Raw genomic sequence first — 13,724 nt, 5'->3', positions numbered from 1 at the left:
TTTATCATGGGGTACACTATCGGGGTTAACAAATCCTAATGTCCGTAATTTCCGTTGCTGGGTGAATTTAACACGAGATATAGAGTTCCCATTAGTTCTCTCTATAAGATTAGTCAAATGGGTAAAGTCAAAAAATGATACAGATTTTTTCAGTGAAGATAATGAACATGTTAATTTGTTTTTATGAACCCTCAGTAGACGTTGTTTACTCTTTACCTCGTATGTAAGAATACGTCTTTGGCAACTTCTGTAGAGTCTTGACGACCTTATGTGGGCATTGGGAACTTTAAAATTAAGAAAAGTAGGGGTGAAGTCATGTTGTTCACAGGTGGTGAGGAAATCTAAGTCCAGCTGGACTTTCTTGACCTTGAAGTCGAGCCGTTCAGCTGCTCGGTAGGCCTGTAGCGTTGGAGGTCCATAACGTCTTGTTAATACAGATGCAATAGATTCACCATGGGGGAAGCGTAGTCTCAATATGAAGATAAACACCAACGTTATCAGGAACATCTTTAATAAATTGGTGACGTTTCGACAACTCGTTTGTCATTTTCAAACCCATAGAAAATACAATAAAATCAAAGTAAACACCATGTCTATGATAAAAATACGAAAACTAAAGTAAAAAACCAAAGTAAAACACCATGTCTAATAAAATACAAGTGAAGAATTAATATGATAAGATGAGGAAATGAATAACACATAGCTAACGTTGGTGGGATGTTACTAAGTACAAGGAAAATTTAAACAGAAATACATGTAATAAGACAATACATAAGTCAAACCTTAAAAACAGAGAAGGGGCGTGGAGCAGTCGTGTGTGCCCAGTGTGGGCTGTAGGTGGTTAGTGAGGAGTGATTCAGCCAGGAGGCGTGTTACCTCGTCACGACAAGCGTGGACAACAGAAAAATCAGATTCGCTTATGGGATGGCCTAAGGCTTCACAGCAATTTAAAGTATGCCATTCACACCCCAAAGCCCAGGTTCCTCCCGCATTTTCTTGGATTTGAACGATTTTTTAAGAACTTGTCTGCTCATTCTTTTTATCAAGGTAGTGGTAGAACTTATGATTTTTTAAAGAATAGCTTGAAGCACATTGCTTTTACTAGTTTTTATTCTTCAAATTATTCTTGCAGTAATGTCACACGAGAGCAAATTAATGTGTTGAAAAGTTTAAAAGATGATGATTCTATTATCATAACTAAACCAGACAAAGGAAATGGTGTCGTAATTCTGGACAAGACTGATTATCTGTGTAAAATGTCTGAAATTCTTAATGATTGTTCAAAGTTCAAAATCGTAAATGATGATGAATTTTCTTTGACCCTGAAACGTGAAGATCAAGTAAACAATTTCCTAAGGAAGCTGAAGTCTGATGGAGTAATTAGTAATGAAGTGTACTCAGAATTATACGTATCTGGCGCTACACCAGGAGTCATGTATGGGCTCCCTAAAGTACATAAACAGAACTGTCCAGTCAGACTCATTCTCTCTGCCACTGGGACTGTTATCTATAACATATCTAAATTTCTTGTACCTATGACTACCCCCATCACTAAAAATTGCTATACGGTTAAAGATTCATTTACTTTCGCTAAGGAGATTTGTAACTACGATGTTGACCACTGTACTATGGCTTCTTTCGATATAAAGTCCCTGTTCACTAATATTCCTCTTTATGAAACTATAGACATTTGCACCAAACAAGTATTTAAACACGAGAAAATAATAGATGGATTTAATATGAACCAGTTCCGTAAATTACTGTCTCTCGCTTCTAAAGATTGTCTTTTCCTTTTCAACGGAAAATCTTATAAGCAAATTGATGGAGTGATGATGGGGAATCCCCTAGGTCCCTGCTTAGCAAACGCATTTTTGTGTTACCATGAGACAAACTGGCTACAGCAATGCCCCTCCCATTTCAAACCTCTCCTCTACCGTAGATATATCGACGATACATTTTTATTGTTTAGTTCTCCAGACCACATCCCTCTTTTTCTAAACTATTTAAACTCGAGGCATGCTAACATTCATTTCACTTCTGATATTGAAGAAAACAACAAACTTCCCTTTCTTGATATACTAGTCCAAAAATCTACTAATTCCTTCATCACTTCAGTATACCGCAAACCCACTTTCACAGGATTAACCATGAAATTCAACTCAGCAATCCCAATTCAGTTTAAACGCAATTTGGTGTCAACCCTGCTGACCAGAACTTATAATATTTGTTCATCCTATTCTGCTTTACACTCGGAATTGAGTTTTCTTACGAAAACATTGTTCTCTAATGGTTTCCCAATGTCTTTCACACAAACCCATATGGGAAGACAACTAAATAAGATCCGTAACCCACCTACTCCTAAACTCACAGCAAATAAATCACCTGTATATTGTATCTTGCCATTTTTAGGTCCAAAAAGTTTTTCCATACATAATAATATAGCGAGTTTAGTTAGGGAATTTTACCCTCAAGTCGCTGTAATGCGTCTTATATTGGACAGACAAAAAGGCAATTACGAGTAAGAATTGCAGAACATCAGGGACGGTCATACAGAACCGGTCTACCTATGGCTAAGCCACCTTTCTCTGCCATCCGAAATTGCTGTGAAGCCTTAGGCCATCCCATAAGCGAATCTGATTTTTCTGTTGTCCACGCTTGTCGTGACGAGGTAACACGCCTCCTGGCTGAATCACTCCTCACTAACCACCTACAGCCCACACTGGGCACACACGACTGCTCCACGCCCCTTCTCTGTTTTTAAGGTTTGACTTATGTATTGTCTTATTACATGTATTTCTGTTTAAATTTTCCTTGTACTTAGTAACATCCCACCAACGTTAGCTATGTATAATTCATTTCCTCATCTTATCATATTAATTCTTCACTTGTATTTTATTAGACATGGTGTTTTACTTTGGTTTTTTACTTTAGTTTTCGTATTTTTATCATAGACATGGTGTTTACTTTGATTTTATTGTATTTTCTATAGGTTTGAAAATGACAAACGAGTTGTCGAAACGTCACCAATTTATTAAAGATGTTCCTGATAACGTTGGTGTTTATCTTCATATTGAGACTACGCTTCCCCCATGGTGAATCTATTGCATCTATATATATATATATATATATATATATATATATATATATATATATATATATAGATAATAAATTTTTTTATTTATGCGAGGAAGAAGGAACCAAAGGCCGCGAGCCCGCAATTGTTGTTCCTTCCAAGAGAAGAACAAAATACAAGAGAGAGCCAAATTCAAAATCCGATCATTTTGAGATGCCTGGACACACTGCGTTTGAAAGACTGGAGATCATAGGAAGCAGGAAATACAGACAGTGGGAGACAGTTCCAGAGCTGACCTGTTGCATAAATGAAGGACCGGGTGTAACGGTTAACTCTTGCATTAGAGAGTTGGACAGAAAAGGGATGTGAGTTTGCTGCTAAACGGGTGCTATGCGCCTGTCGTAAAGGTGGAGGGATGCATGCAGACAGTTCAGAGGAGCAATGACCATTGAAGGAGCGATAGAAAAGAGATAAAGATGCAACAGTGCGACGAAGAGACAGAGGTTGAAGGGAGTCAGTAAGAGGAGGAGAGTTAATGAGACGAAAAGCCTTTGACTCCACTCTATTGAGAAGAGCTGTATGTGGGGAGCCTCCCAACACATTAGAGTTGTACTTCACACAGGGGCGGATAAAACCCCTGTATAGAGTCAACAATTGTGCAGGAGTAAAGAAGGAACGGAGTCGGCTTATGACACCCAATCTCTTGGAAGCAGATTTTACAAGAGATGTAATATAATCTTTCCAAGATAAGTCCCGAGTAAATGAAACCCCAAGCATGTTCAAGGATGATGCAGGATTAAGCTGAATATTATTAAACATTAGTGGGTATACCTGTGGAAGATTTTGTTGGGTTAATGGGTGTAAAAACTGAGTGTTTGATGTATTAAAAACAACGAGATTATTTTAACCCTAATCAGAGATACGAACCAAGTCGGACATTAGGTGTGCCATAGCCTCATTCCTTGTTTGTTGAAGTAACTGCTGAGATGGACGTTGCGGAAACTGAATGGGAAGGTGTAGGGTGGAGTCATCAGCATGACAGTGGATAGGGTTAGATGTACAGCTTAGAAGGTCATTGATGAATAAAAGGAAGAGAGTTGGTGATAGGACAGAGCCCTGAGGAACACCACTGTTGATAGCTCTAGGAGAAGAACGATGACCGTCTACAACAGCGGCTATAGAATGACCAGAAAGGAAGCTAGAGATGAAGGCACAGATAAAAGGATAGAAACCGTAAGAGGGCAGTTTGGAAATTAAAGATTTATGCCAGACTCGATCGAAAGCCTTAGAGATGTGAAGTGCAATGGCAAAGCTTTTGCCAAAGTCCCGAAAGGAGAATGACCAGGAGTCTGAAAGGTAGGTAAGAAGATCGCCAGTGGAGCGTCCCTGACGGAACCCATGCTGACGATCAGAAAGAAGGTTGTGACAGGAAAGATGTTTTAAAATTTTTCTATTAAGAATTTGACTCGAAAACTTTTGAGATACAGGATGTTAAAGCAATTGGACGATAGTTAAAGGGTTGGGAATGGTCACCCTTCTTTGGGACTGGCTGAATGGGAGGAAACTTCCAGCAAGAAGGAAAGGTACAAGTTGATAGACAAAGGCGAAAGAGTTTGCCTAGGCAGGGTGTAAGCACAGAAGCACAGTTCTTGAGAACAACAGGAGGGACCCCATCAGGCCCATATTCCTTATTAGTATTGAGGCCAGTGATGGCAGAAAATACATCAGCTGAAGAAATTTTAATGTCAGCCATGAGGAAGTCAGAGGGGGCAAGTGATGGAGGAACAGCACCGGAATCGTCTAAAGTGGAATTGGAGGAGAAAGTCTGAGCAAAGAGATCTGCTTTATCTGTAGTAGAAATAGCTACAGAGCCGTCAGAGTAGAAAAGAGAAGGGAAGGATGATGAGGTAAAGTTGTTAGAAAGGTGTTTGGCAAGGTGCCAGAGGAAGCGGGAAGAATTCGAGTTGGGGGTAGGGGGGTTTTCAAGAATACTCCCCCAGTATCCCTGCTTGTCGTAAAAGGCGACTAAAAGGGTTGGCGGAGGGTTAGTGCCCCTCCCCGGAAAACAACTAACTAAAAAAACAAACAAGAAGCCTCGGACAAGGACTGACCAAACGTTGACGACCCAGGACCGGACAAAGGACTTGGTAATGTGTACATGGAATGTAAGAGGAGCGAATGATGAGATGAAAGAGAGAGAGATTGTCCAGGTGCTTGAGGATGCGAAAGTGGATGTATGTGGAATAACTGAAACAAAATGGAGAGGAGAAAGTGTGAGAGAATGGGAGTATGGATGGGGTATATGTGCAGGAGTAGATGAGAATGAGAGGGCAAAGGAAGGAGTGTGTATAGTTGTGAGTAAAAGATGGAAGAAGAGCATAAGACAGTATGGATCAGTTGGGTCAAGGATTGTGTGGGTAAAGTTGAAAGTTGGAATACAAATGTGGGCGATTGTGTGTGTGTATGCGCCAACGCAAGATCGTGCTAGAAGAGTGAGAGAAGAGTTCTGGACAAATGTGGAAGTGTGCATGGAAAAGTTTGGAAGGAATGAGAGAGTGTTTTTGATCGGTGATATGAATGGTAAAGTTGGTAATGTGAAGGTGGATGGAATAGTTGGTGAGTGGGGTGTGCCTGCTGAGATAGATGAGAATGGGAGTGCGTTAGTGGACATCTGTGCTGGGAGGGGGTTGGTAATAGCCAATACCCTCTTCAGGCATAAAATGATCCACAGGTATACATGGCGAGTGATGAGAAGGGTGGGTGGTGAACTGAATGAAAGGAAGGCAATGATTGATTATGTGTGTGTGGATGAAAGGATGCGAAGATGTATATTGGATGCAAGAGTTTATAGAGGTTGGGGGAGTGGCCTTTCTGACCACTACTTGGTGGTGGCCAGAATTAGGATGCAAGTAAGATGGAGGAATAGAAGAAGGGAAAGACGAGAGGAAGGAGTAGTTGCAAGGAGAGTGGAAAGGTTACAAGAGGATGAGAAAAAGGCAGAGTATAAGAGAGAAGTGGAGGAACGATTGGGCAAATATGAATTGGAGCAGATGGGAGACGTGGAAGGTGTGTGTAAGATATTTACAGAAGAAATATGTGCAGCATGTGATGTGGTGTGTGGAAGGAAAAGAAGACGGAGGGGGGTGCAAGGAACAGCGTGGTGGACTGAAGAGGTGAAACAGGCTGTGGCACAAAAGAAGAAAGCATACAATGAATGGATGAGAAATAGGGGCGTGGAAGAAGTTGAGAGGCAGAAGAGAGAGTTATATGTGGAAAGGAAGAGAGAGGTGAAAAGATTAGTAAGAGAGAGTAAGAAGAGAGTGGATCAGGAATTTGGAAGGAATTTGAGTGTAAAGTGGAGGGACTGTAAGAAAATGTTCTGGAGAGAAGTGAAAAGAGTAAGACAGGGTGGAAGTGAAGTTAGCAGGGGAGTGAAAGATAAACATGGTAGATTACTAGTGGAGAAGGGAGAAAAAGTGAGCAGATGGAGAGAACACTTTAAGGAATTGTTGAACGTAGAGGATGGAAGTGATGCGAGTATAAGTGGCTGGGGAATGGCTGGGAGAAGGAGGGAGGTGAGAAGACAGGTAGAAATCAGTAGGATAGAGGTTGTGGAAGCAATGAAGAAAGTTAAATCGGGGAAAGCCCCAGGAATTGATGGAGTGTGTGGTGAGATGCTGAAGCATGGGGGAGAGATAGTAGTAGAATGGATGTGGAAGATGTGCAGATTGGCCTGGGAGGAAGGTAGAGTCCCGGAGGATTGGAAGTCAGGTATAATTATTCCCTTGTACAAAGGAAAAGGGGAAAAAGAAGTGTGTGGTAATCATAGGGGCATTTGTCTTCTTAGTATAATAGGAAAAGTGTATGGTAGGATACTTATAGACAGAGTTAGAGAAAGAACAGAGAAATTAGTTGGAGAAGAACAGGAGGCTTTAGGAAGGGAAGAGGTTGTGTAGATCAGATATTCATTCTTAGATCTTTAGTGGAAAAGTTTCTAGAGAAGGGAAAGAAGTTGTATGCGGCTTTCATGGATTTGGAGAAAGCATATGACAGGGTGGATAGACAAGGATTGTGGAAAGTGTTAAGAATATATGGAGTAGATGGGAAGTTGTTGAATGCTGTGAAGAGTATGTATGATGGTGCTAAGGCTGCAGTGCGTGTGGATGGTGAACTAAGTGAATTTTTCTCTTTGAAAGTTGGTTTGAAACAGGGATGTGTCATGTCTCCATGGTTGTTCAATCTGTACATGGATGGGGTAATAAAAGAGGTACAAGGTAGGGTAGTGGATGTTGGAGTGGCCCTGGTGAGAGAGGATAGTGTTTGGAAACTCCCTGTACTGTTGTTTGCAGATGATACTGTGTTGTTGAGTGAAGATGAAGGGGAGCTGCAAGGCTTGGTGGATGAGTTTGAGAGAGTGTGTAAGAAACGGAACCTAAAGGTGAATGTAGGGAAGAGTAAAGTGATGGTCTTTGAGAGAGGTGAAGTCAGTGAATGTATAGCGAGGTTGGATGGTGAGGAATTGGAAAATGTGAGTACGTTTAAGTATTTGGGTAGTGTGATGAGTAAGGATGGAGGTTTGGAGGGTGAAGTGCTTGAAAGGGTACAGCAGGGAAGAAAGGTTGCTGGTTCCTTGAAAGCAGTGATAAGAAACAGGGAAGTGAGCATGGAAGTAAAAAAGTTACTACATGACAGTATTGTGATACCAACTCTAACGTACGGAAGTGAAGCTTGGACGTTGTTGGAAGGACACAAGTCAAGAGTGAGAGCAGTGGAAATGAGTTATTTAAGAGGAGCTTGTGGAGTCACGTGGAGAGACAGGCTGACGAATGAGGATATAAAGGAGCGTTGTGGTGTTGATGTGGATGTGATAGGAAGCGTTGTGAGGAACACACTGAGGTGGTTTGGCCATGTGGAGAGGATGGAGGGTGAAAGACTGACGAAGAGAGTGTATGTGAGCGAGGTGGAGGGTGGAAGAGGGAGGGGGAGACCGAGGATGAGATGGAGGGATGGGGTGGAGAGGTATATGAGAGAGGGGGGTGTGAGTTGGGAGCAGGGTAGTGAAATGGCGGGGGACAGGGCGACTTGGAGGCGATTTGTTTGTGGCCACCCCAAACGGGATTGAGGCGTCTGGCAATAGATAGATAGATAGATAGTACGGATAAAATTATTTTTAGCAGGGCGAAGAACAGACAGCACAATTCCGGGCAGAAACGTATAAAAGATGTGATTCAGGAGTGGGTTGGCTCCGGTACCTTTTATAGGCCCTCTCCTTGTTGCGGACACCATTAGAACAAGCGTGATTAAACCAAGGCTTTCTTGCACTAGCCAGAGGATATGAGAAAGGAATGTATGCTTTCATGCCCGAGAGAATAACCTCCGTAATGCGCAAGGCACACTCAGATGGCTCACGGCCATGGAAGCAATAATTATTCCAGGGAAAATCAAAGAAGTACTTCCTGAGGGCCTCCCAGTTCGCAGCTCCAAAGTGCCACGGACAACGTTTCTTTGGAGGGTCCACAGGCCGTACCGGAGCAATAGGACAGGTTAAGGTGATAAGGTTGTGATCGGAGGAGCCCAACGGAGAGAAAAAATTAACAGTGTAAGCAGAAAGATTAGTGGTAAGGAAGAGGTCAAGTATGTTGGAGCTCTCTCCAAGGCGGTCAGGGATACGGGTAGGGTGCTGTACAAGCTACTCTAGGTCATTAAGGATAGAAAAGGTGTAGGCTAGTTCACTAGGTGGATCAGTGAGAGGAGAGGAGAGCTAAAGGTGGTGGTGAATATTGAAATTTCCTAGAATGGAGAGAGAGAGAGAGAAAGAGAATGAGGGGGACTAGAGTGACTGACTACGTGTGTGTGTGTGTGTGTGTGTGTGTGTGTGTGTGTGTGTGTGTGTGTGTGTAGTTATTAGAAGTAGAAGACTAGGAAGACCAAACACAAGGCAATAAAGAATATTGTAAAGGAGGACGTGTCGAAAACAGATAGGGTGGAATGAGGTTTCTCACACACACACACACACACACACACACACACACACACACACACACACACACAATTTTTTATCTTTATCAGTCTATCTGTCTGTCTACCTGTCTGTCTATCTATCTACCTCTCTATCTCTCTATCTGTCTAGCTATATATATATATATATATATATATATATATATATCACTTGGTTTCATTCTATTAGGCCACAGTATTATTGTTTTTATGGTTAGGTTATGTCTGTTATGTAGCTGGGATTAACAACCATGAGATACAATGATACTAAAATATGCATCTGTACACACTGCCTATGACTTCTTGAGTACCTACCACTGACTTGTTAGCAGCTACAGTACACCTCCATTGTCAAAAAGTGCCACTTGGTACACAAACACAGAAATAAACAGAACAAAAACTGCGATATCCGGAGAAAAATCGAGGTAGTTCCAGTCTCTAAATAGATACCTTTAATTCGACGTTACTTGGCCTACTGTAGGTATTGTGTTCATCCCTCTTGCCACTACGCCACCATAGCCCCATTTAGAACAAAACATCCCTGGTGAAGTGACTGACGAAGTGCCCAGGGCTGCACTGTTGGTGTGAGGATGGTGAGTACCCACAAAAGTTCTATACGGCTGGGGTAAATATTAAGAGGTAAGTTCGTTTATGCATGTGCCTCATTCACGGCCAGGCGAGGCTTGGTATTGTGCCTGCAGTTTTCAAGACACCAGGGTCAATCTTTTTTTATTTTTTTAAGGGACTCCTCACCCTTTCTCTGTCTCTTTCTCTGTGGTTCCAGGAAGTTAGTAACTAAAACATCAGTATATCATCACATCACTCACCCTATCTTCCTTTTTTCCTCCAAGCTGTTGGCATCTGTAGCAGCGAAGGCGCTGCAGCAGGCACCGTAGAGCGCATACTACCCCCTTCAAGGCCTTCCAGCACCGCCCCCTCCCGGCAGGATCTGTACGAGGCGGCCGAGGACCTGTGGGCGAAAGCACTTGCCCTCAACACACTGGCTCCGGAGTTCCAGTATCAGAATAACACGGAGGTGGCGGCGCAGGTTGGCGGAGAGGCGACCTTCAGCTGCTATACATATCACCTATCTGACGAAATGGTGAGAGGCGGTGAAACATGGATAGGTGATATAATGGTGAGAGAGAGAGAGAGAGAGAGAGAGAGAGAGAGAGAGAGACTTAATAATGTCACTCACTCAGTATCCCTCCCGTCTTTCTCGTTGTCAGCTCCTTTAATGGACTCTCTCTCTCTCTCTCTCTCTCTCTCTCTCTCTCTCTCTCTTAACATAAGCCCCTGTGGAGTTGGTGGTGGTCACTTCCGCAACCTTTACCAAAATGGAAGGTATTTGTTTTCACCGAGGGAGCGTGGGCTTAAGTATTGCTGAGGCTTTTATATTTGGCGGGGAAACCGTGATACAGTGAGAGAGAGAGAGAGAGAGAGAGAGAGAGAGAGAGAGAGAGAGAGGAGGTGGGTTTGTGGTTTTACAAAACTTTAAAGGATATGGTGAAAGGGCTTTAGAAAAAAAAATAAAGGAACAGGAAGGCACAGACATGTGAGAACCACTAACCACGAAAAACGAAAAATGAAAATACACACACGTAACAAGAATCAGTGTTGAGTACAAGAGTTATCTTTGGCAGGTAATACATTATATAACAAAGAAAATTTTCAAAGGTTTTGCTGCATATCAGGTATATAGTAATGGGAACATATTCGTACCAACATTGTTCAGACTGTGTTAAGTATTGTGTATACGGGTTATGATCCATTGTGACAAGTGGAAAGGTTGGGTGAGATACACACAGATTAGAGCTTGTATTCTTTATTTTTTCTAATATTAGAGTAAATATAGAATTCAAGCTCTAACCTACGTCTCTCTCTCTCTCTCTCTCTCTCTCTCTCTCTCTCTCTCTCTCTCTCTCTCTCTCTCTCTCTCTCACCCAACCTTTATACGTGTTATGTTTTCAGGTAGCGTGGTTGAAGAGGGACAACGACCAGCTGCTGACGGTGGGGCAGCAGGTGTATGTGCCGGTGGAGAGGTTTTCAGTCGTGCACAGGGACCATGCAGATGTACGTCACATTTTATATACAGTAACAATACCCATATGTATAACTTTCATTCAGTCAGTCTATCAATCTTAGTTACTGAATACACCCAACTTAAAGACTGGTTGGATTTCTTTCATATTCACCAAGTTACTTCATTCTTCTTCTTCTTCTTGTTTTTGTATCGCCACATCATTTTCGAAAGTGGTAAATAAAGCTGGGATGATAACCAGGTTACCTTTACATGTGTTCGGTACATTATGGTTATGAGAAATATTTGGAGCTATTCTTTTTTCTTAATTACGCGAGACAGCTATGATAATTTTAAGTTAGTTTTGAGGACTACATTTTTAAATTTCTGTTTTCAGTTTATTTCTTTGTTTTTCTTCTCAGAGTTTGATGATGCATGTTCCAGTTTTTTTTTTTTTTTTTTTTTTAGCATGTTCATATTTTCAAAAATTTGTGCCACATTTTTTCGAGTTCTGCTTTTACTAACACTGATTCGGATGCATAATGTTTTTGCCTATGACACTTCAAACTGCTACTTTGTGTTTATTTTAATTCATGTTAGGAACAGCTCTCTCTCTCTCTCTCTCTCTCTCTCTCTCTCTCTCTCTCTCTCTCTCTCTCTCTCTCTCAGGTATACGAAAGGTCTCCCCGAAGCTGAATAAGTCTTCTTTTTACTTGATCTATTTGAACTGTACAGTAGAAAAGCATTACATAGACCTTTTGTTCTAACAACCACCAGACGATTTTATTCAGCCAAGGGAACCCTCCCCACCTCTGCCTCCAAAGGGTTAATGTACAGTAGGGGACAAGATTTGGCCTAATATTTCACCTCTCTTCCTTGTGACTTTCCTCTGCTGGCTAATATTCCTAAACTGAGAGAATCACAGTATGTTTTTCTGTATATAAATGATTTTCACTGCATCAGGGAGGAAAGTGATGGACCTGCCCCAATTGTGAAGCAGTCAGTGAAATAGTAAGCGACTGTGCGGTATATCTTATGACAGAGATCAGTTATTTTTAGGTTGGTACAAGGAAGCCATGGAATGCTACTGGTTTGGCCATTATCACTCATGGCAATATATGCAGATGTATGTGAAAATGTGTGAATAACGAGATTAGTATTGGTTATAACTCTCTCTCTCTCTCTCTCTCTCTCTCTCTCTCTCTGCAGGCGTGGGAGCTGTGGGTGAAGGATGTGCAGGAGGTGGACGCAGGTCAATATGAGTGTCAACTTACTACCAGTCCGCCTGTATCATATTTCTTCACACTCACAGTCACGCGTAAGTAGATCCGTAAGTAGATCCGATAGTACATGCATAAGTACACCCGAGAGTAGGTATGTAACCAGATGTGTAAGTATATCAGCAAGTAAATGCGTAAGTAGATGCGTTAGCAGTCTGGTTTGTGTAATTAGTATCATAATCCGTAAGTAGATGCGTCAGTAGATGCGTCAGTTGTCTGGTTTGTGTGTTATTGGGTATATTCGTGATCCGTAAGTAGATGCGTCAGTAGATGCATTAGTAGGCTGGTTTGTGTAATTAATATTATATTCGTGATCTGCAAGTAGATGTGTCAGTAGATACATTAGCAGTCTGGTTTGTGTATTAGTATATTCGTGAGTATATCCGTAAGTTGTAAGTAGATGCGTCAGTAGACTGGTTTGTGTATTAGTATGCTCATGAGTACATCTGTAAGTAGATTCAAAAGTGGATGCATCAATAGAGTAGCATGTATATTCGTCAGTATATCTTTAAGTAAATCCTTAAGTAAATGTGTGAGTACATTGCATAAGTAGATATGTAAATAGATTGGTAGATCCATAAATGGATCCATAAGAAAATGTGTAAACAGATATTTTGTAAGCAGATAAGTAAGAAGACTGTCGTGTATAATGGTTTGAATAGTGCTGAGTAATCTGTAAGTAAATACATAAGCCTGTATTATTCGTAGGTAGATTAGCAAAGCCGCCAGTAAATAATATTTGTAAGTAGATGCATGGCCGCCAGGTAGCGGCTATACTGTACACTCAAGAGTTTTTCCGCCACCAGTTGAGTCGGTCGCCATTTCATCTCAGAACCAAGGGGTAGGAAGGGAGTCCCTCCATAGCACACAAATGAGAGTCAGTCTGACCTGTGTTTTTGCCAGGTGTACAAAGATGTCTTTGGGTTCCTATTTGTCTGATTCCATCCACACTGCCTGTAGCCAATTGCATCATCCACCCCTGCCAAGTCTCTTTCTAAGGATATTAGAAAAGGTCTTAGTGATAGTGCCACAAGGCATGCCTTGGATGCAACATTGTCTAGTTTATCTAATAGTGGAGAAGTTATCAAGCTGAGAGCAAAGGCATAGGTGGGGCCGCGGGCTGATGCACGAACATGTCCTGCTCTAATGCCAAAAATTAGTTCTCGTCCTCACATCATTACATATCAGTGCAATGACCGACAAACCTAGGGATACTTTCATTCGCACGAGAAAGAGTTGTGAGTAATATGATCTTTAATTTGTTTCCCTAAGTGCTATACTTTCCGAGATATTAAGGTTTGAAAACAAGCAATGTCTGGGAAACTGCCCATAGTGAAATGATGACTGCGTTAAA

At 41.7% G+C, this 13,724-nt stretch overlaps 1 protein-coding gene across 1 annotated transcript in view; it reads left to right on the top strand.

The window, feature by feature from the left end:
* LOC145391125 (uncharacterized) overlaps positions 1-13,724 on the top strand; it is an 82,955-nt gene that overhangs the window by 61,370 nt on the left and 7,861 nt on the right. Inside the window, exons 3-5 of the mRNA XM_080265810.1 lie at positions 9,922-10,172; positions 11,042-11,142; positions 12,296-12,408. Coding sequence (XP_080121936.1) covers positions 9,922-10,172; positions 11,042-11,142; positions 12,296-12,408 — 465 coding nt within the window. The remainder of the gene's footprint in view (positions 1-9,921; positions 10,173-11,041; positions 11,143-12,295; positions 12,409-13,724) is intronic.

This window comes from Coenobita brevimanus, chromosome 17 (genome assembly GCF_032717465.1).
Source record: "Coenobita brevimanus isolate Jiangsu-jjx chromosome 17, ASM3271746v2, whole genome shotgun sequence".
NCBI lineage: Eukaryota > Metazoa > Arthropoda > Malacostraca > Decapoda > Coenobitidae > Coenobita > Coenobita brevimanus.
The sequence above is the reverse complement of the archived record's forward strand: the minus strand, read 5'-3'. Positions and strand labels throughout refer to the sequence as shown.